Genomic DNA, 26,680 nt, shown 5'->3' with positions numbered 1-26,680 from the left:
CCGACCCCCCACCGCAGGCACCGTCCCACCGCTCACAGCGGCCCCAGCTCCGCCCTGACTCGCGCTCTCGTCTCGCGCCATCGCGCGGACCCCACCCAGAGCCCGGGAACGGCCCCCCTGACGTCAGCGACCCGAACCACGTGCCCTCAGCGCGGCCGCACGGAGGCGCTGCCGCCAGGGTCACAGCCCCGCCCCTTTCCCAGCGTGCTCCGGGGCACGGCGCGGGGTGGCTGCTGCTTACACAAAGGGGCTGCGCGGAGGAAATGGCGGCCGTGGGGACTGAGGGCAGCGGCAAAATGGAGGAGACGGCGGCGGCGGCTAACGGGGCGGGCAGCGCCGGGGACGGGCCCCCTAAGAGGTGAGGCGCCGCCGGCGGAACCCCGTCCCCATGGGGCTCGGGCCCTGGCGCCTCGTGGGTGGCCGCCTGGCCGGGGGAGCAGGAGGCCGCGTCCCCGCGCGTGTGGGCCGGGGCCTCGGGCCGGGCCGGCTCGGCTGCGGGCGAGGGGGTTCCAGAGGCCGAGGGCTCGGTGGACGGAAGGAGCCGGTGCTGGCAGCGGCGGCCTGGCTGAGTGAGGGCGTCGGGCCTGGCGGGATGGGGGTGTAGGAGCTGGAGGCTGGGGAGCCATCTGGGTGAGGGCACGGGGGGGGTACGATGGCATTGGTGCGGGAGGCGGGGGGTCTGGCTGAGGGAGGGCGGTTGGGGGGGTAGGATGGTATTGGTGCAGGAGGCGCGGGGTCTGGCTGAGTGAGGGCGGTTGGGTTGGTGGCATTGGTGCAGGAGGCGGGGGGTCTGGGTGGGTTGGGGGGGTAGGATGGTATTGGTGCGGGAGGCGCGGGGTCTGGGTGAGTGAGGGCGGTTGGGGTGGGGTGGGATGGCATTGGTGTGCTTCCCCCTCCCCACAAGGTTAGCTTGTTGCATTTTTATTTAAAAAGAAAAGTGTTGATGGACATTGCTTGGGGCACTGTCTTTTTAGGCATGTTACTTTTTCCTGATGCTGGTCCTGATAGAGTACTTGACTGAATAGCCATTTTGCCTGTTTTGGGCAAAGTGAGGGATGCTAGGCAGCTAGAAATGTTAAATTGAGACCTGTTTCATGCAATGCAGTAATGTCATTAGGGTCCCATGTTTTTGATTTCTAAAATCAGGTGGGATCTTAATAAATCCCTACTCTTCATTATTGAGTCTGCTAAGCAGGTTTGGGACTTCAGATCAGCTTCTTGGCATCTGGACACTTCCCTAGCTGGAGGTGAAGCAGAAGAGTTATGGTGCTGACAAATTATCTTGCTCCCAACTTGATGTAGAGGGTGGAGGTCTTGGTGTTCACTGCTAGTGTTTCTTCTGTGTTGCTGTCTTGGTATCAGGGACTGTGGAAGCTCTGCTAGTAACCTCTGATATTTCCTCCACTAGCAAGACTGAGGAATGCATACTAGTGTGCCTCCATTGATATAAAAAAGACTAGTTATGTCATATTCAGTCAAGCCTAGCTGCTACCAGTTATTTTGTAAGTTTCAGCATCAGGAAAAGTGAGGTGCTGGTTCCTCTTGTGTTAGAGATGTTAGCTTGTGCCATGGTTTCCTGATGCCTTGAATCAGTCAGGCCTTGTTATCCTACCTTTATTAAGTTAGACCATAATAAGGGTCATTACTCTTAAACAGTATTTACTTTGCCTCTGTGTTTATCTCTGGGGTTTAAACTATAGATTCTTATACCAAACTCATCACCATGCTATCTGAGCACCTTCCAACAGTGCATTAAGCAACATGACTAACATCTGCCATGTTTTGTGTTCTCACATCCTCTCTTGAGGGGGAGAAGGGTGTGCAGTGATGTCTTGTTTTGGAATTCTTTGAATATGCATATACACATAATTGCTATTTTTGTTAAACAAAGGAAAATTAAAGTGATGTGCCTTGCACTTCAAGTGGAAGGTGGGGAGGTATGAGACAGTCCTTAATTCCTGTGGGAGTTCATTCTAGTCTTGGGTCAGCCACTGAGTTCTGTCTCCTGCATAGATTACTCCTGAGGGAATTTTGTGCTAAAGAATTTTTAAGTATTGCGCTCATTATTTTAAAATTTTGCAAAATTCTGCATATTTTATTTAACAAAATAACACAATATAATCACATAATTTTCAGTTATTTAAAATACCCATCAGCAAGTATGTTTGTAACAATACAAACAACAAAAAAGATTCAGGAAATGTTTTTTGATAGATTCCTTACTAGGCATATTAGCACATCTCTGTGGTCCCACAGTGAGCCAAAGTGACAGTCATGCATACCCAGCCCTGCCCCCCTCATCCAGGTGTCAGGCAAACAGGCCCAGCCTGGCAGGATCTAAATGTGGAGGGGCTTAGTGTGTGGAGGGGGATTGATGTGTGGGTGGCTTGATGGAGGATATGCATGCAAGGTGAATCTGGAAGTACTGGGGCTCGTTGGAGGTGCAGGAGGAATGGGAATTCCTGGGGGGCGGGTCCAAGTGAAGGTGGTTGGGGCTCAGCAAGGGGGATGGGCGTTGGGGGGGGGGGGGGGCTTGGCAGGGAAGTCCAGGTGCAGGGGAGGTCTGGATGCATGGGGGTTGGGCAGATGAGGGGCAGCTCCCCATACAGTGACCCCTCTCCCCCGTAGCTGGGAATGATGGGGTCAGGAAGTGGGGGGGAGGTGCAGAGTTTTCTGAAGTGGGGGAGGTTCCTGGAGGTGAGTCTGACCCGACCCCAGGAGCAGCCCGTGCAGGAGAAGAGGAAGTCCTGTCCCTGTCTCCCCCCCACCCCCACCTCCCGAGGTGGTGATTTACATCTCCCCTGGCTGCTCCTGATGCCCAAACCAGACATGCCCTTTCCCCTCCTCTCCCCCCCCTCCCACGGACTGCTGCAGAATTCCCCCCAGGATCACCTTCCCTTATTGTAGAAAGTTCACTTGTTCCTGAGGAGTGAAGGGGTTGAGAATGGTCTTCATCTTAGAACTTTAGGGCAACCTCTTAGATGTACTGGGCCCAGGCCATCAAATTCCTTGAGGAAAAGGACAGAGACCTTGAACTTGATTTGATATTCTATGAGAAGCTAGTGTAGGGAGCAGAGGATAGGTGTGATGTATTAATGGGAGCCACTGTTGCTGAGGAGATTGTGTGTGATAGAGAGGAAAGGCCGTTCGGAGGCCAGCGTATAATGGTAGCCAAGTCTAGCATATAATTTGCCAGATCCTTGACTCCTAGTCCTGTCGGTGGAGGACGGCTGTCTTTTGGCATGCTTTGGAATTTGGAGTCAATGAGTCCTTATGGTTGAAATAAGATCATGGGACTGTCTTGTTGCCTTGGAGCTGGAAGAGCTCTGAATATTGACTCTGGACTTTCTGGCCTGCCATAAATTTATGGCAACCAAAATTTGGCTTATAAACAGCTGTCATGTCCGTCTTAGGGGCTCAGTAAAACAGGAAGATGAGTATGTGGCAGCTGAGCCAGAAACACTTATTTCATCTTTGTCTCCACCAGAAAAGCAGCCAGTGCTTCCCCCTTCTGGCGATATGAAGGCCTTTTTGAGGTCTTAGGGCTTGGCTACACTGGCGCTTTACAGCGCTGCAACTTTCTCGCTCAGGGGTGTGAAAAAACACACCCCTGAGCGCAGCAAGTTACAGCGCTGTAAAGCGCCAGTGTAAAAAGTGCCCCAGCGCTGGGAGAGCTCTCTCCCAGCGCTGGCGCCGCGATCACACTCGCACTTCAAAGCACTGCTGTGGGAGCGCTCCCGCGGCAGCGCTTTGAAGTTTTGAGTGTAGCCACGGCCTTAAACTTAGAACTCACTGATTCAGCAAAAAAAAGCCCATAGGTTTCTTATATTCTGCAGAACAAGCAATTGGGGATGTGACCACCTTATATGTAGCTCACTACCCCCAGTGTCTTTCCTCCTCCCTCACTCTCCCCTCCCTTTTAGAACCAAGCACACCAAATTCGGTCCTTGAGAAAGGCTTGAATATTTTCACGTGTATGAGCTTTCAGCTCTGATAGTGACCAGAGCATCTTGGGATGTAAGCTTAGTTTTTGGCCACTTCACGTGTGAGACTTGGCAGTTATTGAGCAGCGATGGCAAGATGGCTGCCTTCAGTGAGACATGCTGCTTTATAAATTTGGCTCCTGGAGGAACAAAATAAGGACATCCACTACTTTTTGGTTAGAGAGGCAGAGTTCTTCCTGACTTCATGTGAGACTGAACTTTTTTCCAGAGGGAAGTTCTCTGCCTCTAGGGGCAGGTCATCAGTTGGATCAAGCTCCATACAGCAAAGTTGAGTCAAGATATGAAAGTCAGTTATTGAATATATCTCCAACCTTGTCCAGGTGAAGGACTCTACCAATACTGCTTTCTAACCTTTGGTGTCTTCACCACCAGCTTTTCATGAAACATCTGCCTGTAGCAACGGGCTTTCTTGGGTGTCTGGATATTTGTATCTGACTGTACCTAGGGCGCACACTGCAAGATGTACCTCAGGCCAGCCAGGTCTACACTCAAAAGTTAAGTCAACCCAGCTACGTTGTTCAGGGGTGTGAAAAATCCACACACTTGAATGACGTAATTAAGCCAACCTAACCCCTGGAGTTGATAGTGCTAGGTTGCCGGAAGAATTCTTCCATTACCTAGTTACCTCCTCTCAGGGAGATGGATTAGCTATGCCGATGGGGAAAGTGCTTACACTGAAGTGCTACAATGGCATAGATCCAGTGCTGCAGCTGTTCCACTGTAGCATTCCAAATGTAGACAAGCCCTCAGAAAAGTGTGTAAAGCATCCTGAGTCCTTAGGGTTTGCCTAAACAAGTTCACTCTCATTCCACCACAAAAGGCTGAATTCACTGGAGCTCCATAGCTGAAAAGCTTGCTTAAGAGGATTTTTCATACCGTTGGGGAGACAGTGTCCTTTGAGAGGTTTCCATCGTAAACCTGTAGCTTTTTTTCTACGGGTGGTAAGCCTTGTGTTCATGTGACACTATTTACCAGGCTACATCTTGGGAGTCTGCATGGTGTACTGCCATAACCACTTGGATACCTGGGCCACAGTACCTCAGAATATTAAAGATTCTCTTCTGTTGGGGATGAAAGAGGAACATTGCTATTGGGATTTCCAGCTTACCTTCCTCACTGGCTTTTTTGCAGTATTAGTGATGTCTCAGGGAGGGTTGGAGGTACTCAAACTCACCTCCTGGGGGGGGGTCACTATGGCTTGTTCTTCCAAGAGTTGGGGATTCATGGGGACAGTTCTTAAAGGAAAATAACTCTTAAATACCATAGTTACTGACTTTTAGACTGCCCAAATGGATCCCTGCTCATGTTCCCCACTTCAGAGCATCAAGTTAAACTTTCCTAAATCACTTTAAAGCAAGTAGTTGAAGCCACTTCCTTGAGGTTGGTTGTCTGAACAGACATTGGTTTCTAGGAGAACTGAGCATGTGTGCCACGATTGCACTCACCCAAAGAATTTGGATCCCTATAGTCAATCATCCTAAAAAAAACATACTGAGGTTTTGTCTATGCTACAGAGTTTTGTTGTCACAAGTTACGCTGACGATCAAAAGCCAGTATAATTACATCGCTTGTGCATGTTCGTACAATGCTCTTTTTGTCGGCAGAGCGTGTCCACAGTTGGTGCTCTGGCATTGATGGAGAGCAGTGCACTATGGGTAGCTATCCCACTGTGCTACTCGCCACCTTCTGTAGCTAGGAGTTGTGGGAAGGTGGAATGGATTGCAGTTCATCATGGGTGTGGGCTCAATGTCCCATGATGCAGTTTTTTCCCTATCCCATCGTTCCACGGGTTTCTGACTGCATTTCGCGGCATTTTTCAACAACCCCAGTTTACTGTGCACCTGCCATCTCTGTCTGAAAGGATGGATCCTGCACTGCTCTCAACTATTGTGGTCGCTGTTATGAACCCATTGTGACTGGTCATGCAGTATATCATGAGCACCCAATCTGAACAGGAATCGGAGGTTCCTGATCTACTGTGTGCCATGGAAAGAAACACCAGATTACTTTTGGTATTCATGGAACAGCTGCACGTGGACTGTCGCTTTTGGACTGAGTGGTGGTACCACAGTGTTATGCAGGTCTGGGATGACGAGCAGTGGGGTGGGGGGTGGGGATGTTGAAATGCACATAATGATCCTGAGACCTAGTGTACCCTATACTACCATGTCTCATGAAGCCTTACACGGGAAACCTGGACAGCAGCAAGGAGCGCTTCGGTAATAGGCTGAGCAGGTGCAGCATGACGGTAGAATGTTCCTTTGGCAGATTAAAAGCACACTGGCGCTGCCTTTATGGTAGGTTAGACCTAAATGAGGAAAATATTCCCATGGTCATAGCAGCCTGCTGTGTGTTCCATAATGTTTGTGAAGCTAAGGGTGAAAAGAATTCTTTGAGGGGGGTCAACAAGCATGTGGACCAAGGGGATCCAGTGGATATAGCGTCCTTAGATTTTCAGAAAGCCTTTGACCAGGTCCCTCACCAAACTCTCTTACGCGAAGTAAGCTGCCACGGGATAACAGGGAAGGTGCTCTCATGGATTGGTAACTGGTTAAAAGATAGGAAACAAAGGGTAGGTATAAATGGTCAGTTTTAAGAATGAGAGAGGTAAATAGTGGTGTCCCCCAGGGGTCTGTACTGGGACTAGTCCTATTCAACATATTAGTAAATGATCTGGAAAAAGGGGTAAACAGTGAGGTGGCAAAATTTGTAGATGATACAAAATCACTAAAGATAGTTAAGACCCAGGCAGACTGCGAAGAGCTACAAAAGGATCTCTCAAAATTGGGTGACTGGGCAACAAAATGGCAGATGAAATTTATTGTTGATAAATGCGAAGTAATGCACATTGGAAAGCATAATCCCAACTATACATATAAAATAATGGGGTCTAAATTTGCTGTTACCACTCAAGAAAGAGATCTTGGAGTCATTGTGGATAGTTCTCTGAAAACATCCACTCAATGTGCAACAGCAGTCAAAAAAGCGAACAGAATGCTCGGAATAATTAAGAAAGGGATAAATAATAGGACAGAAAATATCATGTTGCCTCTCTAAATCCATGGTATGCCTGCATCTTGATACTGTGTGCAGATGTGGTCGCCCCATCTCAAAAAAGATATATTGGAATTGGTAAAGGTTCAGAAAAGGACAACAAAAATGATTAGGGGTATGGAATGGCTTCTGTATGAGGAGAGATTAATAAGACTGGGACTTTTCAGCTTGGAAAAGAGACGACTAAGGGGAGATATGATTGAGGTCTATAAAGTCATGACTGGTGTAGAGAAAGTAGGTAAGGAAGTGTTTGTTTACGACTTCTCATAAAACAAGAACTAGGGGTCACCCAATGAAATTAATAGGCAGCAGATTTAAAACCAATAAAAGGAAGTATTTCTTCACACAACGCACAGTCAACCTGTGGAACTCCTTGCCAGAGGATGTTGTGAAGGCCAAGACCATAACAGGGTTCAAAAAAGAACTAGATACTTAATGGAGGATAGGTACATCAATGGCTGTTGTTCGGGATGGGCAAGGATGGTGTCCCTAGCCTGTGTTTGCCAGAAGCTGGGAATGAGCGACAGGGGATGGATCACTTGATGATTACCTGTTCTGTTCATTCCCTCTGGGGCATATGGCACTGGCCACTGTCCGAAGACAGGATACTGGGCTAGATGGACCTTTGGTCTGACCCAATAGGGCCATTCTTACGTTCTTAAGTTTTCCCTGCGGTGGTGTGCAGAGGCAGATCACCTGGCAGTTGATTTTGAGTGGCCAGATACCAGGGCTATTAGAGGGTCACAATTGGGGGCTGTTTGAATCAGGGAGGCTTTGCGGCAGCATTTTGACAATGAGCTCCAGTCATGTCTTTCTGTACAGCACTCTGCAATGCTTTAACTTGCCACCTTGCATGAAAATGTTGATTCCTCACCGTGTTTTGTACTCAGCAAATGATCAAATTGCCACTGGGTATTAATTCCAGCACCAACCACTATGTGTAGGAGACGAATAAAGATTGGTTATCTTTCAGAGAGTATATTTTTATTAAATACCAATTAACATACACACAAGGCTTTGAGGAAGAGCGATAACAATGAAGGGCAGTGTAGGCTCTTATAGCTTTGTGTAAGTCCAGCTATCATTTTGGAAGATGTCTGAAGGGGTGGAAAGAGCGGGGTACCGAGAGGGGCCAGGAAGTTGCAAGGAATGTGTGGGAGGGGTTTAGGGAGGGCATGGAAAGCAGTTCTGTGTTGGCTGCAGGGGGGCTGAGCGCGCATGAATTCAGCCTGCAGCGTGATTAGGGACTTCAACATCTGTTTGCTCCTCCATCACTTTTATCATCCATTCCTGGCCCATTAAAATTTGCTCCTGGCTCTTTTCTGTTCTGCCTATTTTATAATTTTCTTTTAAAGTCTCTCTCCTTGCCCTGCGTTCTTGTTTTTCGGCTTCTGAGGATTAGAGCATCTCTTGAAACATGTCCTCCTTCGTCGCTTCCTTATCTGGCAGAGGCACTGGTGTGTAGGGAAGGCCCTGAAGGCCACATGCGCAGAAGCACAAGAAACAATAAACAGAATCATGATTGTTAGTGCATGCACCACATCAAATCATTATAGTAAAATGCATCCCCTTTTTTCTTTTTCTTAATCCGTTTCTCACTGTCCCTTGGCAAGCTCACAGCTTCGGTGAACACCCTAAGCATGGTGAGTTCGGGGGTGGGAGGGAAGCAGGCGCTCAAGAGGGGGCAAAGGATTTCGTTTTTTGTTTTTTTTTTAAATCACTGCAGGCAACTAGGGACAATATTGTAAATGTTGCCACAATTTGCCACAGGCATGGGTCATTGAAGCCAATATGTCACTCCTGAGGGTAAGCAAGGATGTGTGCAGCTTCAGACCAGATCCCTATGCTGCTCGCCTGTGTATTGCTTTGGTCCCTATACAAATGACTGCTGATTGGCATGGGAAAGTTTCCTACTATCGGGGAAGGAACAAAGCAGCTCTGCCAAGGAATCTTTGGCAGAGGATTGGTGGGTACCTTCAGGAAAGTTTCCTAGAGATCTCTCTGGAGGATTCCTGTGAAATTTCTGTGTGCATTAACACACTGTTCTGCCGCATTGCTTAGTTGCACAGTGGAATGTGAAGCACATGCAAACACAGCTATACAAAGCAAAGGACATTTCTACCTCATATAACTGAGTGGAATCAATTAAAAAAGATCACTTACCAGGGATCTTCTCTCCTGCATCATGTGCGCCAGAGATGGACTGCTGGGATTGGCTAGACCCCTCCAGAGTTAAGAGGTCCTGACTTGCCGCGCCACCGGATGACCATGTCATGTGCTCCACATCATCCGTCAACTCGACCTCTTCGTCCTTGGGATTGAGTCTGCTGTTCGCTGTCTCCAGCCCTGCCGAAGTATCCATGGGGCTCTTGGTGGTGGAGGTGGGGTCACTGCTGAGAATGGCATTCAGCTCCTTATAGAAGCAGCAGGTCTTTGGCACAGCACCAGGGCGACGGTTTGACTCCCTTGCCTTCTGGTATGCCTGCCTCAGTTCCTTTATCGTCGGGTGGCACTGATGTATGTCCTGTTCGTAGCCTGTATCCAACATACCACGAGAAATCTGTCTGTAGGTGTTGAAGTTCCTAGGGGGGAGTGTAGGTGGGACTGCACAGCTTCCTCTCCCCACTGTGCCAGCAGATCCAACAACACAAGTGGGCTCCAAGTGTGAGAGTATTTGCTACATGGTCATCTGGGAAGATGTGATGTGAGCTGTCCATGCTGAACAAACAGAAGTGGAATTTCAAAAATTCCTGGACCTTTAAAGGGGGAGGGGCAGAAGCCTGGGTACCTGGGTGCAGGGCAGTGGAGTTTGAACTGTTGACCAGAGCGGCCAGGATGGGCATGCTGGGACACCTCCTGGAGGCCATTTACAGCAACATAACCAAATGCGTTGTCTACACTGACACTTTGTCGATATAACTTTGCTGCAAAAAGCTCTATGCTTCTCGTCGAGGTGGTTTTATTTTGTCAGCAAAGCAGGAGAGTTTTGTCGGCAGAAGGAGCATTGTAGTGTGTACACCTCCACTGTTTTGTCGACAAAAGCTGACTTTTTTTTTTGGTCATCAAAACTTTGTAGTGTAGACAAGGCCTATGGGTATGTCTACACCTTTGAGTTTGAGATCTAAATCCCACCTTGAGGAGACATGCCTATGTTAGTTCTGACAAGCTGTCACGCTAAAAATATCAGTGTAGCCATCATGGCAGGCAGGACTAGCCGCTGCTGCTATATTGCTATTTTTAGTGAGTGCTAGGTTCATCGGCTAATGTAGATACATCAAGTTGCAGTTTATACCTCAGACTCAGACCCTTACTGTGAAGGGAGGAGGAGTGTTTACAGTCACAGGTACTGGGATTTGTCTTAGCAAATGAAACCTTGCAGCTGTAAAACTGAAGCACTTGAGTTTTTAGAAGTATAAACTGGACTTGCGTGTAATGGGAAAATGAAAGGTATCTGGATAGTATTTGGAGAGTGAGAAGCTGATGAAGCAGTAGCTATGCCATCTAAAATTGAGCACTCATGGTGTTAAAAACTGCAACTGATGTTCCAGATTGTGCCAACACTCAAAGCTTTTCATACAAAGTAGGAATGTGGAGTCCAAAAGAAAGTTTTGAGCCCTAGTCAAAGTTTAAAGGAGAATACTACTTTGAAGCTAAATTGCAATCCTTACTGAGGCCGCACCTCCTAAAGTTTAGTGAAAAGTATTCTAGAGAAACATCTCAAACTACACTTTTTAGTTAAGCACAAACACTAAAGAGAAAATAAGACACTTCTGCTGTAACTCACCTTGTTTAATAAATCTCTTCCAACCCTCGTTTCTACAGTACTCCTGCCTGATTGGGTATGGAGGCCAGATGGTGTGCAGCAGTTGAAAGGAGTCCTGTGGCTCTATGCCTCACTTGCAGTTAAAACTGTAAATGGAGGAAATGTACTGAAATTATTTTACTTCTAATATACACCAGTGCAACTGATTGGATTGGAGAGCATAGTACTAGGGGTCTGCTCAATGTGGACATAAAAAATAAAATGCTTGCTTATTTCACTACACAACATCCGACCTGTGCACCAAATGACATGGGGCTATGGAATGGAATAGTATATATTGGAGACTTCCACAAGTTCACATCTGTTGGAGAAAAAAGCTAGGGTTACTTGTACAAAACTTAATTTTGGGTGATTAAAGAGACAGATCACTCAATTTTAGAATTAAAATTTATGGAAGATACACATGTTTGTCTTTTTACCAATTTCTGTAGTTCACAACTTTTTTTTTCTTTCTTTCCATTTTCTCTTTGAACACTGCTGTCAAATGCACAAAATAAACTGGAAAAAATATTTCTCAACCTCCTACTTGCATCTAGGATTACTACACATTTCACACTGGAGTGACTTCTTAAATTGATCTTTTTGCTTGCAATCCTATGGCTTTCTTAAATGGCTTTTTGAACTAACACTTGATCAGTGGCAATTGGCCTTATGTTAATATAGCATGGAGGGTGAATTTTAGGCCTAAATGTTCACCTAGTTTACCAGAAAAATGCCATCTTCAGGCTTACTTTTTAATATCTATTATAGCAGAGCTGCCTCTCTGCTGTAGTTAAGTTTAAGCGCTACTTTCTGTTTCCAGGGGGACTACTGTAAGTGCTCTAAAATCTTAATGCAGACTCCAATTTTACTTTAATAGTATTGTCAAGGAAATTAGCATTAATTAAACTAAAGACTCTAGAATGCAGTGTTGTTGTAGCCATGTTGGTTGCAGGATACTAGAGAGACAAGGTGGGTGAGAGAATATCAGATAACAAAGGTTATTGGACTAACCTCTGTTGGTGGGAGAGACAAGCTTTCCAGCTTAGACAGAGCTCTTCTTCAGGTCCCTGTGTAAGCTTGAAATCTTGTCTCTCTCACCAGCAAGTTGGTCCAATAAAAGATTCCCTCACCCACCTTGTCTCTCTAAAGACTGTAGTAGTAAGCAATCAGGGTAACATAATCTTCCCGAACAATAGAAGTAAGTAATCAAAGAAAAGCAAGTTGTAGGGTCACTTGGCTAAGGTGTTCCTGATACACAGCACCTCTAACATAGGGGTTTTTTGGAGCAGTGTGGGGAAATGGAGTGGAAAGGAGGCAGTATTGGAGGCAGATTATACCGCTTTTCCTCCCTTCAAAAAAGTCTTCACCAACTCCATGCTATTCCTTACACTGTCCTGCATCCTCTATCCCGCTCTTCAACCTGTGGGTCTCATGCCAATGACTTGGGGAAGAGGCAGAACCAGCCCATGCTGGACATGCAGAAAAATGGACAAGGAGATGATGCAGGGGCAGTAAAGGGACTAACATTCAGCCAGGTTTCAGAGTAGCAGCCATGTTAGTCTGTATCCGCAAAAAGAACAGGAGTATTTGTGGCACCTTAGAGACTAACAAATTTATTTGAGCATAAGCTTTTGTGGGCTACAGCCCACTTCTATGCATCCGAAGAAGTGCGCTGTAGCCCACAAAAGCTTATGCTCAAATAAATTTGTTAGTCTGTAAGGTGCCACAAGTACTCCTGTTCTTTTAACATTCAGCCAGTGCATTTTGTGGCTAGGTTAATCAGTTTCAAGGAGCCAGAGGCAGTGAAGTGGGAGAGCAATGGTATGTTGGGGGTAGCGGGGTGGGTGTGCTGAGAAATCCCTTAAAAAAAAAAAGGGGGGGGGGAATTAAATACCCCCAAACTTAAACACAGTTAAGATTGGCCAGTGGTGCCTCATTCTCTTGTAGAATGAAGAGAGCAGCTAGACTTAAACCTCTGAAAACCAGGAAATGAAGAGTTACGATACACAACATTTGCTCTGCAGTAGCCCTGGGAATGATTCATTAATGGGAGTGCAAAAGTTAAAAAGCTACCAAAGGAATTGGTGGTTTCTCCATCTTGTGGAGTCTTCAAATACGATAGAAACTGGAAGCATTTCTGGAAGGGGTGTAAACAAGTTATTAGACTCAGAACAGGAGTCGGTAACTGGATTAAATTTTCTGACCTGTTATACAAGAGGTCAGACTAGGGATCGGATGGTCCCCCTCTAGCTTTTAACAACTGAATCTATAATAAGTAGATGGGAAGGACTAAGAAAATGTCCTTTTTTTCTCCCAGTGTGTTCCACAGCATGCACTCCATCTGTGTTCACTGTAGGGGTAGCTGTATTGAATAGTGGAGGGATTAGTTAGAGCAGGTTGGCAGAGCTGTCACTGTGATATAAAGAGAGGGGGAGGTGTATGCCTCATTTCAGCAGTGAGTTCTATAGGTGGTCAGAGGTGCCTGGGGGTTTTCTTGGCATAGATATTGTTTGTAGTCTAACATGACAGTGGTCTCTGGGACTTAGCGAGGGTTAAGTGAAGCTAATGTCTCAGAAGGAATCCTCAAAATCAGAGTGAAGGGGGTGGTACAAGTCTGTGCTTTGTGTGGAATAGGGTCAGTGTTTGATTGTAAGCATATCCTATTTGCTGTGCCAGACCTAAACCTGAGTTTCCTTTTGGTAAAAAAGACTTAGACTCTTATACAGAGCTCACATACTGGCCAAAATGTTCAGTAGCATCTGTAAGGGCAGAGTACTAATAGGTGCTGAAAGAGAGCAGAATCTAATATTCAATGTCGGGGTAGTATGTACCTTAACTTAGTGTTTCCTGGCTTTGAGGTTTGTTTATCCATTCTTCACTTATGAATGGGCACAAGGAACTACTAGGTAACATGAACTCTAATTTGTTGTGTGCATGTAATTAAATATAAATTGCTTTAACCCCATAGGAGCTTAAAGCCTGCAGTTTGCTTGCTTTCTATTCTCCATTTTTCTTAATGAAATTAGACCCAGATGCAGTCTCAAGCTTTGGTCAGGTTCAAGCTGCAATGTTGTGTTGAAACAAAATTGTAGGTATAAAGGGCTTCTTTCTCCCCCACCTTTCCAATAGTATGCATTTTAACAAGTGATAGTGAAATTGTCTTGTATACCTTGGGTACTTCAAGATTTGAAGCAGAAAAATGGGAAACCTAAGGCAAGTAGAACCTGAAGAAGTGAGGTTCTTACCCACGAAAGCTTATGCTCCCAATACTTCTGTTAGTCTTAAAGGTGCCACAGGAACCTCTGTTCCTTCAAAATAAGTATGCCATATTACTGTTTCTACAGGTTTAGTGTCAGAGTTAAGTGATGTGTACAGGAAAACATTGGGGCTATGCTCTCCTCTAAGCTTTTGTTGAAGCATAAGGAAGGCCTGGAAGGCTTTCAGTTTTTATCCTAGAAATATTGGCAAAAGCATAATTTAAACCAGCAATGTTACATTTTGTTAGTTGCTTTAGTGGGCTGGCTTATATGTTGTTTGAAGATTCATGATCGAAGGTGAAGGTGCTGAATCCAGTGACGCTCGTCTCCCAAATGGCTTGGTCAAATACATGTTATACTCCTAAGGGCATTCTATGCCAAAAAATGGTGCACCGTATTTTAAAATTCGGCAAGTTTTATTTATGAATAAATATATGCAGAGGCTCCAGCATGGCAGTGAGGAGCACAGGCTACTGGATGCACAAAGGTGGGAGATCAACCTGCCGCCCTCCCACCCCTGGGACATGGACTCAGTGGTGAAGCTGCACCCAACCATGACCCAGCACAAGGCCTGGGCCTGTCCAAAAACACCCTGGGGCCTTGCCCCTCTGCACCAGGTGTGGGGCAGGCAGGATCCAAGTGTGGAGGGGCTCTATGTGGCGGGCTCCAGGTATGGGGTCAGAGGATTCTGTGTGGGACAATCTGGGTTCAGGCAGCTCAGTGGGGGGATCTGGGTGCACAGAGGCTTGGGGGGGGGGGAAGGGGGTTTCCAGGTGCAGGGGCAATGGGACTCTGCAGGGGCTTCCAGGTGAAGGTGGTTGGGGCTCAGTGGAGGGGTCTGGGTGTGGGGGTCTCGGCAGGGGGAGGTTGGATGCTAGGAGAGTGGGGCTGGGCAGGGGGGTCAGTGGCATGGGGGTCTGGATGTCAGGGCTCAGGGTGATGCAGGGGGTGAGGCATCAGGGTGGCAGGTTTGAGTGCAGGATGCTCCAGTAGGGGGTGGTCTGGCTGCAGGGGTGGAGGTCCGGAGCAGTGTTCCCTCTAATTTTCCCCACCCATGTGCAGAATGAATTTTATGTGCACCAATATGGAGGTGATGTGACTCATCACCTTCATATGTGCACGTAACAAAATTCATGTGGTGGAGGTGGGGCCGAGGAATGCTTGTGGGAGTGGGCTCAGGGCTGGGGCAGAGGGTTGAGGTGCAGGGGTGTGAGGGCTGCGGCTGGGGGTGTGGGCTCTGGGGTGGGGCCAGGGATGAGGGGTTTGGGGTGCAGGAGGGTGCTCCAGTTCTACAGTGAGGTGAGAGGACTCCCTGCAGCAGCACCCGGGCTGGGGGGGAGAGGTGCCTGTCCCTGCTGTGGGTGCGCTGGGGCTGCAGTATAGGCACCCCTCCTCCGCGGGTTGCCTATACTGCTCCACGCTGCCCCAGCTGTTCCGGGGTCAGGCTGTGCCGCACCGGCCGTGCCTGGGTCTGTGCTGCTCTGGCCACGGCTAGATCCGGGTCATAGGATGAGTTGGGGCAGGGGCGCCCCTCCTGTGGCAGGTTGGGGTCCGGGCTAGGTGGAGGCTGGGGGAGCGGTCCCCCTCCCCCGGGTGGGTTCCCTAAGCACTTGTGCGGTGCTAAATAGGCGGCTGTGCAGCTTACAGGGGACTTGGGTCCGGAGGCATGGGGGCTCCAGATTGAGGCGTTGATAGTGGTGTATGTGCAAGAACTGTTTCCCTGTGTATTTAAAGGTATGATGTATTGACTTCATCTAATGCTGTAATTCAAGGGTAGGCCACCTATGGCACGCGTGCCGAAGGCGGCACGGGAGCTGATTTTCAGTGGCACTCTCACTGCCCGGTTTCTGGCCATCGGTCTGGGGGGCTCTGCATTTTAAGTTAATTTTAAATGCCGCTTCTTAAACATTTTTTAAAAACCTTATTTACTTTACATACAACAAAGTTTAGTTATATATTGTAGACTTATAGAAAGAGACCTTCTAAAAACGTTAAAATGTATTCCTGGCACACGAAACCTTAAGTTAGAGTGAATAAATGAAGACTTGGCACACCACTTCTGAAAGGTTGCCGACCCCTGAATTGCTAATACGACGTCTGAATACTTGTATTTTTCTTGCAGTGAAGGTGAACGACCAAGCCAGAATGAAAAAAGGAAAGAGAAAAGTGTCAAAAGAGGGGGAAATCGTTTTGAGCCATATGCCAACCCTGCTAAAAGATATCGAGCTTTTATCACAAATATTCCATTTGATGTGAAGTGGCAATCTCTCAAAGACCTGGTCAAAGAGAAAGGTAATGGCTGCTTTGGGTGGCAGAGTGGTGTCTGTCATCTTAACAGTGGCTGACTTTGTCCTGAAAATTTTAATTTATTAGTTGATGTTGTTCTGGATAGAATTAGTGACATGAGTTTTGTAAGGGGTCTAGATTAAAGCCTTTTTGGTGTTGCATGATATCTGTTCTTAGGCAGCTTTCCACACAGGATAGTTCCTGTGTAGGCATGTTGGCATGTGGTTAATAGTGCTTCATCAAAGCGTGAAAGGTGCCATTGTCTCATGGAAAACGTCAGACTTTCTACATCAGGACTTGTTTTTGAGGTACTATAACGTGCTCTGAAGCATGTAACGTTTTTGGATAATGTAGGTTGTCCATCTACTGCTGATTTAGTATATGTAGTTGTGTCCTAGAATCAAAATTTAATAGTCTGACTTGTGTTTAGATAATATCCGTATTGTTGTACAATATTCAGGAGAACTCAAATGTATTTAAGGGTGACCTACAAAGGAGGAAAAATTAGTTTGTGCCTCAGCATTTGCTGCATTAAAGGAGGCCTTGAAAAAATGTTCATGTTATGCTTCCCCTTTTTCACCCCCACCCAAAACCTTTTTTCATATTGAATGACTGATTTGTGTATTTGGGAATTCTCTCATTGATAGATTCAGCATCCTTACCTCCTCAAAGGTGAAAAAAATCTGAATTACTTTAAACTTCTGCCAATATTCTAAAATGCTTCCACTCAAGTTTTACTTGTTTGCTTTTATTGATATTGGACTTACTCATTTCCAGTCTTCCTGGAAAAGCGGAGGAGTCAAGATCTGAATTTCTAATGTAGTACAGTAGGGGCTCCCTACTTATGATGTAGAAGTCTCCAATTTTTTAAAGATGCATAAAAGCATACAGATCATTTTCTCTTGTAGGTCACTTCTTAAATACATAGCAAGAGAATGATCCATAAATTGATATGTCTTGCAAATTAGTGACCAATGTTTAATTGTGGCATAAACTAGGTAAGGAATGTTAGGTAATGTGCTGACAGGCTGTGGCCTAAATGAAAGGGAACACAAATTTCCAAAAGGTTCTTAAATGTTTTTTCTTTGGAGGAAAACTGGAATTGAATGCATATAATTAAATCTTAAGGACTGTAGGCCATAGGGAACATTCATAATTAAATGTCTTGACTTGAAACAATAAAATAGTGGTACCTGAATTTAACAACTGAACTACTATCAGTAATCTTAGTTATATCTCTCCTTTCAGTTGCCTTTGCCTGCCTGTAGCATTGTTACATTAATTATGAATGATCCTATGTTTTAGAACTGTATAATTTTTCTTGATGTGCAAGAAACATTGGGTAACAGGACTATCTCTATGTGTAGATGTTTTTAAGTATTATGTTGAATTCCGTTCCAAGTGTCTTGTGGTTTTTCTCCAGTTCACGTGGATGGAAAAGTCCGATGTGAGATTGTTTCCTGCCTTGCTGTTCAGCTATTCATTCCTGCAAATGCTCCTAGGGGAACAGTAAAACCTCTTCATTCTGTCTGCAGGGCTTGTCATGTTAAATATCCAGATGCATTGTTCTTGGTTTTTGGGACTGCTCAAAAATATTTAACAGTTTAGATTTGCTGTGTAGTTGCGATCCATTCTAACTAGTCATTGATTTTACCCAAATTGGTGGTCTTGTGCTGTGCTTGAACTTGCTGAATTGGTATTTCTTGATACAAGGCGTAGTAGTTCCAAGAACCAGGAATGTGGCTTTGAAAATTCTGTTAGAACTCTTGGTTTGTATGTGTAAGAATTACAGGCCCAAAATGTAATGTTTTGGGAGCATGTGGAACAGCTTTGAACATAAAGGATAAATGTAGGTGACGTTTTTACGGCTCCATCACTCAGCAATCATGTAGAAGATTTTAAAGCTATTCACAACAATGGCATAGCAGGTTGCTGAACGTAGAAGCAATTCACCTCAATCAGCTGTTTTGTGCCAGTAAGTATGGTTTAGGAGACACGAGCTTTGAGGTCTGCTCATCTCTCCAAATTGGTTTTCAGATGTGTACATCTGAAATCTTTAAAAGGTGGCATATCGCTCTGAAGAGTGATGCCTTGGTTCAGTTATTTCAGTGTATTGTTTGTTGGTGAAACTTAGATTACAGGTGTGCAGTATCACCATTTTTAATAAAGCTCACAGATGTTCTTGTTTGAAACTCCCTTGTATTGATTAACAAACCCTGTTGAACTAAATTGATGTCAGTAGCATTGTACATGGTAAAAAGGTTCTGCAGATGAGTGAGGCTACATATAGCTTTTAGTGAAATGCCATTTTAGTATGTATGTGAAGTCCTAAAAGTGAAAAAGGTTGAATGCCAAATAGCTCTCTCTATCCTGTCCACCGAACAAATGAAAAAGTGGGAGAGAGAAGCTAATTTAGTTTTCCTTTTCATCTGATATTTCAGAGCAGTTAGTGGCTCAGAGCTGTTAGCAGTTCAGGTTAGTAACTTTCTCATCTGGGGTGTGATGACATGAAACATATTAAATTCACTTTGACATGAAGTATTTGATCTGATTCTACTAAAATACTAAGTTTTCGAATACAATTTTCTAACCCTGGGAGGAAGTAGTTGGCTAGTACTCTCAATTGCGAGATGGAGCCACAGTATGTTAATAAGAACTTAGTTATTTTCTCTTATCTGTTGAAGAAGCAAACTGGCAAGAGCTGTAATTGGAAGTACCCTCAAGTCATATTTGCGGTAGATAATAGTTATGAATCATTGACTACATCTGCAGTAACCCTCGCTGCATCCTTTTTCCTAATTACAAGAAATAACACACTCTGGATTTGTATTCAGGGTAGGAAGAGAAGCAATATGTAAAACTGTTTCTTGATAAGATATATTTAGTAGATCTATGTAGATGAGCAAACATGCATAAATTTCCAAGAGCGAACATGCACTGAAACTTCATTGTTTAAATATTGTCTCCCCACTCACCCCATCAACTCTTCAGATATTCTTGTTGGCTTTTCTCTTCCTGACTCAGTATGTACTGATGTAGCTCATGCCCCAGGTTTGTGGGTGATTGTGTTTTTGTTTAAAAAACCAACAACTTTAATTGAGTACTCTGGTCTCAATTTTGTGTGCTCTGGGTTTGTCACTTTCCTATTAAACACTTGTATTACAGTAGCACAAAAAAGCCCTAATCACTATTGGAGATTCCACCATAGAGTGCCTAACACAAACACAAAGTCTGGTTGGTAGGCACATGTCTTGTTCTCTCCTTTATTTAAAACCGTTTATTAATTTTAAACTCTAGCCTGTTTTTTTAACTCCTGCCTATCCCTCTTTTGTTGAAATAAATCAGTATTCTAAAATGTATTTTCATCTGTTAACCTTGGAAACCAGCATCTTGGCTGAAACATCATACTCTATACCCCTTTGACATACTGTGGTCATTGTATGCTAGGGGACTTGTAGTGTGCAGAGGTAGGGTCCACATAGATAGTAAATGTGTGGAAACTGGAGCTCTGTAGATGTATAGCCCAGCTTGTCATGCAATAAAGATTCATGTAGACACACCTATAGCCATAGTAAGTCTCATTACACTATCAATATATAAAATTTTGGGATAGCTAGCTTCAGGAATTTAAAGCAGTTCCAAAGACCTAAAATGCTCTCATAACTTGAGAAATAGGTTTGCATAAGTGTTTCATCACAAATCCTAAAAATCAAGGAAATCACAAGTTAAGGAAACAGTTTAATTCAACACAGTACCAGTTTTAGTGTACTCCCATCATGAATGTGCTGGGTTTGCTGCTTTCAATTTGTCCTTTTTATTAGTGAAGAATGTTTGGGCAATACTGATTCTCAATCACTGAATCTTTTTATGGTAACACATTTCACCTTTCCTTTATCTGATGCTCAAAGCTTTTCAAATGAAACTGGGGGAGCATGAAAAGCTTTGAGCACCATCTAGCAACTGCTTGAGCAATACTTGGACTTCTCTGTTGGAGCTCTGTAAACAAACTCAGACATGGTCAAACTAATTTGCTTCTGGACAGTATCAATACCATAGTTTTTGCTTACTTGGAAGTTTATTAAATGGGACTCTGACTTAACTGTTGGTCATAACATCATGATCATAGTTGACAAATTTTCTGGTAAGGATATTTGTCATCAAAAGAATGCTCCATGATCTAGGCTTTCATGTCAAGTTTTCTAAACCTTTATAACCTTCATGGCTGAAAAATGAACCAAGTATAACCAAGGTTCTTGTTTTCAGGTTTGCTAAACCACCATTAGGGCTTGGGTGGATTAGATATCAACCTTTTATAAAAGCAGTGCCTCTGGAATATATAATTATAACTTCTCATGTCTGCCTGCTTCAGACCATGAAATTTGGTAATCAGTTCTAGAATTAACACCTCATTTCAGCTCTTACTATATTGCATGTGTCTGGGATAGTCTAAAAATTAATGGATGAGATCTAGCAAAACTTGTTAGGAAGACCTTGCGAAAGTCAAACGTGTCTTAAAAGAACACTTCTTAAAGGCTTTCTCTACAAAAGTGACAATTTTAAACTTCAGAAATCAAAGAAAAATTCAGTGCCATGCTTGGAGACAGCATTCAATCAGTAAGTAAGTAAAACATAATATGATTTTTAGCCCTGATTTAATTGGAAATCATAATGCAAACTACCTATGGAGTTGCACACTACAAAACAGTGATTATGTATATTTTGGAAGTCATTAATTAATTAATATCTATGGCATCTGTTTAAAAAGAGCTTCAATAAAATATCTTAAATCAAGCCATAATGAGATGAGGGCTGTTTTTATAATGGGGCTCGTTATGCATCAAATGTAATAGGAAATCTTGAAATTTTCTAAAAGTTTGGATTTATATAGAATAGTGGACAGATTTTTTTTGGAAAAGGAAGCTGAAATGTCCTTTTTATTAATAAAAAAAGAGAGAGAGAACTGCACCCATTTTGCTCAGAGCAGGCTTTGTGCTTAATGATTATTTCTGAGCCATCATCTTGTGGGAAGGGCCAAATTTTGTGGAAACTTAAATTGGCATGACTGTCTTCTACAGCAAATTTCAAATGAATGAACACACTTGTTTAATAAAATCTTCTATTGACTTCAAAATAAAAATGACTATGCATCCTCTTCCTTCTCCCCCAGACTACTTCTTTCCAAACAAACCACAAATGTACAATAGGTGGTAATCCTTTATTGGCAGGGAGATGGAACAGACCTATTAGGTCTTCTGTTATTTCATGTTTAATAAGGTTCCCACTTCCTTTCCAAACTCTTCTGTTGAAAACTTACAACAAACAAATTTTGAAAGAGTGCCCTAACTTGAAAAATGCTCTAATAAATTTGTTAGTCTCTAAGGTGCCACAAGTACTCCTGTTATTTTTGCGGATACAGACTAACACGGCTGCTACTCTGAAACCTGCCCTAACTTGATTCTTTAATATTTTTAAACTTCATATCACATGTCCTTTCAGATGAATCCAAGATGATTGTCAGTTCATGCCTCTCAGAGCTAGTCTCTTTGTAGAATAAACTTATAATTTCCTACATGGAAGAATCTTTGCAACTTGGAAACTAACTTTTAATAAAAAGTTAAATTCTGCCAAAAATGACACTAGCAAATACGCACATACTCACTAAACTTGTTATAATGCAGAATTCCTGGGGCATGTATTTTCAGTTGCTATAATAACAAGTCTTTCTTCAAACTTTGATATTTTGCATTTTCATAACACTTTAGTTCTTTTCATTGAGATGCCCAGTTTCTCTTCAAAATATGGTATTCAAAACAGATTCTCTTACTCCAAGTTAAAGTCTTGCAAGTGTCAAACAGAGGGGTAGTAGAAATGTATCTAGATTGGGCAAGACTTGTTCGATCACTGAGCTCATCCTTTTTGAAAGTGTAGGTTATTATCCCCCGGAACTAGTCCATAAGCTTTAGTAACCCTCGCATATCCTTATCTGGTACTTGTATGATATTTCTTAACTCAGTACTTGTGCATGCAGTGGTTCTTTCCTATGTGAACAACTTTATTTTAATCTTTGTTAGAACCTTTTTTTTTTTTTTTAAACTTCTGCCAGGTCCCATAGTATATTAGTCTACCACTCAGGCAGAAAAACACTGATCAGATAGCATTGCCTCTGTACACTAGCTGAAAGGGCGGGGTTCATGTACCATTCTGTGTTGGTGGCCCAGTGCAGTCTGACTTTCTGGCTACTGGCAGAGGAGAGCATTGTGACTTTTCGTTCCCATATAGTGGTATTTTTTTTTTTTTTGCCTTTCCTTTTTCTCCTCACCCACTCCCAACAAGGGAAAAGGAAATACAGTCCTTGGACCAGGAAATAGTGTACCGATATATGGTAAGAGTACTTCCATGACTGACATCTCACTCTTCTTCTGTACTTTGCAAGTGGTACTTGCCTGCTACTCGCTAGCCAGTAATTTTTTTATCCCTGATGCCTGTCTGCTCTTCTAAAATATTGCGTAGTTTTGCATCTAGAATGGGTCCAAGGGGGCCTTTTCTTTACCTTTCAGGTTCTAGGAACTGGATTTTTTTTATGCCATCTCATATCATCCATAGTTTCCCCTGTAAGAACATCACCTGGACCATACCACATGATTTACTAAGTGCAGAATGCACCTCTCACTTTTCTTCTGTAATCTGGACTTGTTATCTTGGATGTTGGGCTAGCATGTTACTTGTCACATGGTGTCCCTATTCTGAAATTTGGCTGCTCCTAGAAGGAGGCTCAAATAGGCTTTTTTTAAGTGTAACTTGTGATACAGGTGACTTTTTAAAATGTGAATGTATAAAATTTGAACACTGAAAGCTCGGAGCAAAATTGGTACAAACTTTAAGGTTCTCTGTAAGATATGAAATAGCCACTAAAGAAGACTTCAGTAAATTTTGTGGTTCAAAGGTCAGAACTTCCTGTAAAGGCCATTAGGCTGATTACAGGGACAAATGTTAAATCAGCTTCTGACTGTGTTGAGCCAATGACCAAGGAAAAAAGCTTGTTTGGAGGAGTTTGTGTAGATTTTTATGTGTCAGTTGCAGCTGATTTGATAAGTAGTTTGGAGTTCAGAGCAATATCTTTCCAATGGACCAATAGTGCTACTGGGAGCATTAGGTCACTGCCGATTTCTAACCTTGTAACTTCAACTTTTGGCCTTTGTGAAATGGATTGTCTGTTGCAGGTCATCTGGGAATTTGTTGTTTTTTTTTAACTACATAAATTCAAATCAAATTTGCATTCTTGTAAAAACACAGTGTGGTTGGACTCTGGCTGCTGTTGTTTAAACGAATGGCTTTCAGAATTTCCTGGTCATGCTGAATATTTATGCCCAAAGTAGTTGGAAACTATTTTTTGGCTGTATTGGCCGGAGCTCTCAAAGACTGTGCTTAGTGTGTACACAAAGCAAGTGGAGGCTGCCCCCCCCCCCAGTACAGCGGTGTAGGCCATAGAGACTTCAGCTCTAGATTTACGGTGCTCTTGATCTAAGTGACCTGGCTATTTGGATCCAAATGTTGGCAACTGTAGTCTTCAGAGATGGTCCAAATACTGAAGATGAGAATGGTAATGTAGCTTAGAACCTTGGCTATAAACAGACACTTGTTTATAAGCTTCTACTAGATTCACAGTAATTAATATAATTCTGGGGTGTATTGACATGAGGTAATTGTTCTGCTTTCACCAGTGCCCAGTAGGCCACAGTTCTCCATCTGAGTCTCGTTCTGGGCACTACACTTTAAAGAAGATGTGGCCAAACTGTAGAATCCAGAGAACAACAAAAATGATAAAAGGTTTAGAAAACCTGACCTCTGAGGAAAGGTTAAAAAACAAACAAACAAACTGGAGAGGAGTATCAGAGGGGTAGCCATGTTAGTCTTTATCCACAAAAACAACAAGGAGTCCAGTGGCACCTTAAAGACTAACAGATTTATTTGGGCATAAGCTTTCGTGGGTAAAAAAAATCTGCATCTGCAGAAGTGGGTTTTTTACCCATGAAAGCTTATGTCCAAATAAATCTGTTAGGCTTTAAACTGGAGATGTTTAGTCCTGAGAAAAGACGACTGAGGGGAAGACCTGATAAGTCTTCAAATATCTTCAGGGCTGTTATAAAGAGAATGGTGATCAATTGTTCTCCATGTCCACTCAAGTTACGACACACAATCTGCAGTAAGGAAATTTAGCTTAAATGTTAGGAAATCCTTTCTAATGATAAGGACAGTTGAGAAGTAAAATAGGCTTCCAAGGGAGGTTGTGGAATCCCCCTCATTGGAGGCTTTTAAGAACAGGGTTAAACCAAACGCATGTGAGGGATGGTCTAGGATTCCTTGGTTCTGCCTCAGCATGGGGAGGCTGGACTAAATGACCTCTTGAGGTCCCTTCCAGCCCTACACTTCTAACATTGTCATAGAATCAGTAATGGATCAGTATTCATTTAAAATCCTTTTTTAGTTCCCTTTCAATTTTGACTACTGATCCTGTTAGTTTTTGATCAATCCAAATGAAGGAGAGGGTGAAGTAACACCTCTCAAGATTTAGAGATCCTACTAAAGTCTCATTTTAGGGTTAATCTGTAAGTAGTCTTGCTAGGAATTTAAAGTCTGTTTGGATACATTCATTTTTATATAAATAAGCCAGAAAAGCAAGCCTAAATGGGTTTCTTCAGCTATACTTCTGTATGCCATTTGCTTCAAACTCAGCAGCCATTTTGGTAGTGGTATTTTGGAGGTATACAGTCTGGTTAAAGTGATCATGAATTGGCAATCCTAATCTTTTGTGGAGAAATGCAGATTTAGTTTTCCTACAAATTGTACTCTTTGCTACAGATTCTAAGCATTCAGTTAATTACTTGTCTTGGGAATGAAAATTGCAACGACTTTCCTAATGAAGACTATCTTGAAGTTAGTCAAATTTAAACACCTAACCGATCTAAAAATGAAGTCCGCTTTCCCCTTCAATTTAATTGGGAGGTTAATAATCTAGCCTAAGTAAACACCTAGTTGAGTCACTGACACTTAAATAGCTGGGTACAGTTTTGGTTTTGGAGACCCCTCGAACTGTCCCTTGTAGAAATCAGAGTGAAACATGAACCTGTAGCTGGTTAACGTCTGGAATATCTAGACAGAAGGCTACATACTATGTCAGTCTCCAATAGAAATCTGATTCTTTTTGTGGAAAAAGGAAAACTATCATTGCAGACAATTTCCCATGGATTTGGATTGCCACAAGTGATTTGAGTATTAAAGGCTGAGGAAACTGATATTGTGGAAATAGCTTGTTTTTGAGTGGAGGAAAATCAAGAACCTGTTTAATTACCTTTTTAAGACTTTACTGCACACCTGTAATGTCCAGCTTGGTGGTTTAGAGAATATGGAGTGTTTCTGGGCTTTCTTATAAGGCAGAGGCTCCATACAAGGTTGTTGACTGTTCTAAATTCCCATTGTTTTCTTGGCTTTTCTCCCTTGGTATATGTGTCGTCTGGAATCTGATTTGTAGTTGGTGAGGTAACATACGTGGAGCTCTTAATGGACGCTGAAGGAAAGTCAAGGGTAAGTGATTGAGAGAATTTCTTCTGTGGATTTTACTACATGACAAATGTAATTGTATGGTGGCGTGGAACCAAATGAAATCAAGAAGGTAGTGTGTATGGATAGTGGCTATATATCTAGGCACTGCCCAAAGCCCCTTGTGGGATGGGGAGGAGGTGGGAAGGGATGTGCAGATAGTATCAGCATTGTGCTCAGTCGGTGTTGGCTGTGAGTGAATTATGCATGGACCCTAGCAGTATCTACAGTGGTATGTTAACGTAAAACGTGTCTTTGAAAATGTCATTTGTAGTTGTTGAATTTATAAGTTCAGTGTGCAAAAGCAGGTTCTGTAAACATGACACTTCCCATGCCAGTTAATATAAGGCAAATGTCTAAACTTAAGACATGCGTAGCTTTAGTAGGCGTCCAGCTACTTTCTGTTAAGTGAAGGAATGTTTTAGCAAAATCATAATAGGAACTCACTTAAGTGTACTGAAAGGATATGGATTGAGGATGAAGGAACATGGTGAGGATTTTGACAGGCTACAGAGAACAGGAAATGTTAAGTTTGTGGTGTTTTCTTGGAGAACCTGGACTTAGTTTTGCTTATTACAACTTCAAAAACTACAGTATAATCCTGATAATGTGTAGGAGTTAATATTTTTTGGAATCCAGGTAACGAAGGTTATATTGGGTAAGCTTGTATTTTGTTC

The 26,680-nt window shown here is 43.5% G+C and overlaps 1 protein-coding gene across 1 annotated transcript; it reads left to right on the top strand.

Moving 5' to 3' along the window:
* The first annotated feature begins 245 nt into the window (after positions 1–245).
* LOC135894251 (heterogeneous nuclear ribonucleoprotein M-like) lies at positions 246–26,000 on the top strand. The gene is made up of 3 exons (XM_065422316.1): positions 246–358; positions 16,243–16,412; positions 25,936–26,000. Exons 1-3 carry the CDS (start codon positions 264–266, stop codon positions 25,998–26,000), a joined length of 330 nt encoding a protein of 109 aa, XP_065278388.1. The 5' UTR covers positions 246–263.
* The last annotated feature ends 680 nt before the right edge of the window (positions 26,001–26,680 follow it).

The sequence above is a fragment of the Emys orbicularis genome, chromosome 24 (genome assembly GCF_028017835.1).
Source record: "Emys orbicularis isolate rEmyOrb1 chromosome 24, rEmyOrb1.hap1, whole genome shotgun sequence".
In the NCBI taxonomy this organism is placed as follows: Eukaryota; Metazoa; Chordata; order Testudines; family Emydidae; genus Emys; species Emys orbicularis.
This window is presented reverse-complemented; position numbering and strand designations above follow the sequence as displayed.

What these genes read in the sequence shown, in the direction of transcription:
- LOC135894251 (XM_065422316.1), top strand. Translation starts at nt 264, where the DNA reads ATGGCGGCCGTGGGGACTGAGGGCAGCGGCAAAATGGAGGAGACGGCG. An exon ending in GGGGACGGGCCCCCTAAGAG is followed by an intron (nt 359 to 16,242) that starts GTGAGGCGCCGC and finishes TTTTTCTTGCAG; the next exon opens with TGAAGGTGAACGACCAAGCC. An exon ending in AGACCTGGTCAAAGAGAAAG is followed by an intron (nt 16,413 to 25,935) that starts GTAATGGCTGCT and finishes TCTGATTTGTAG; the next exon opens with TTGGTGAGGTAACATACGTG.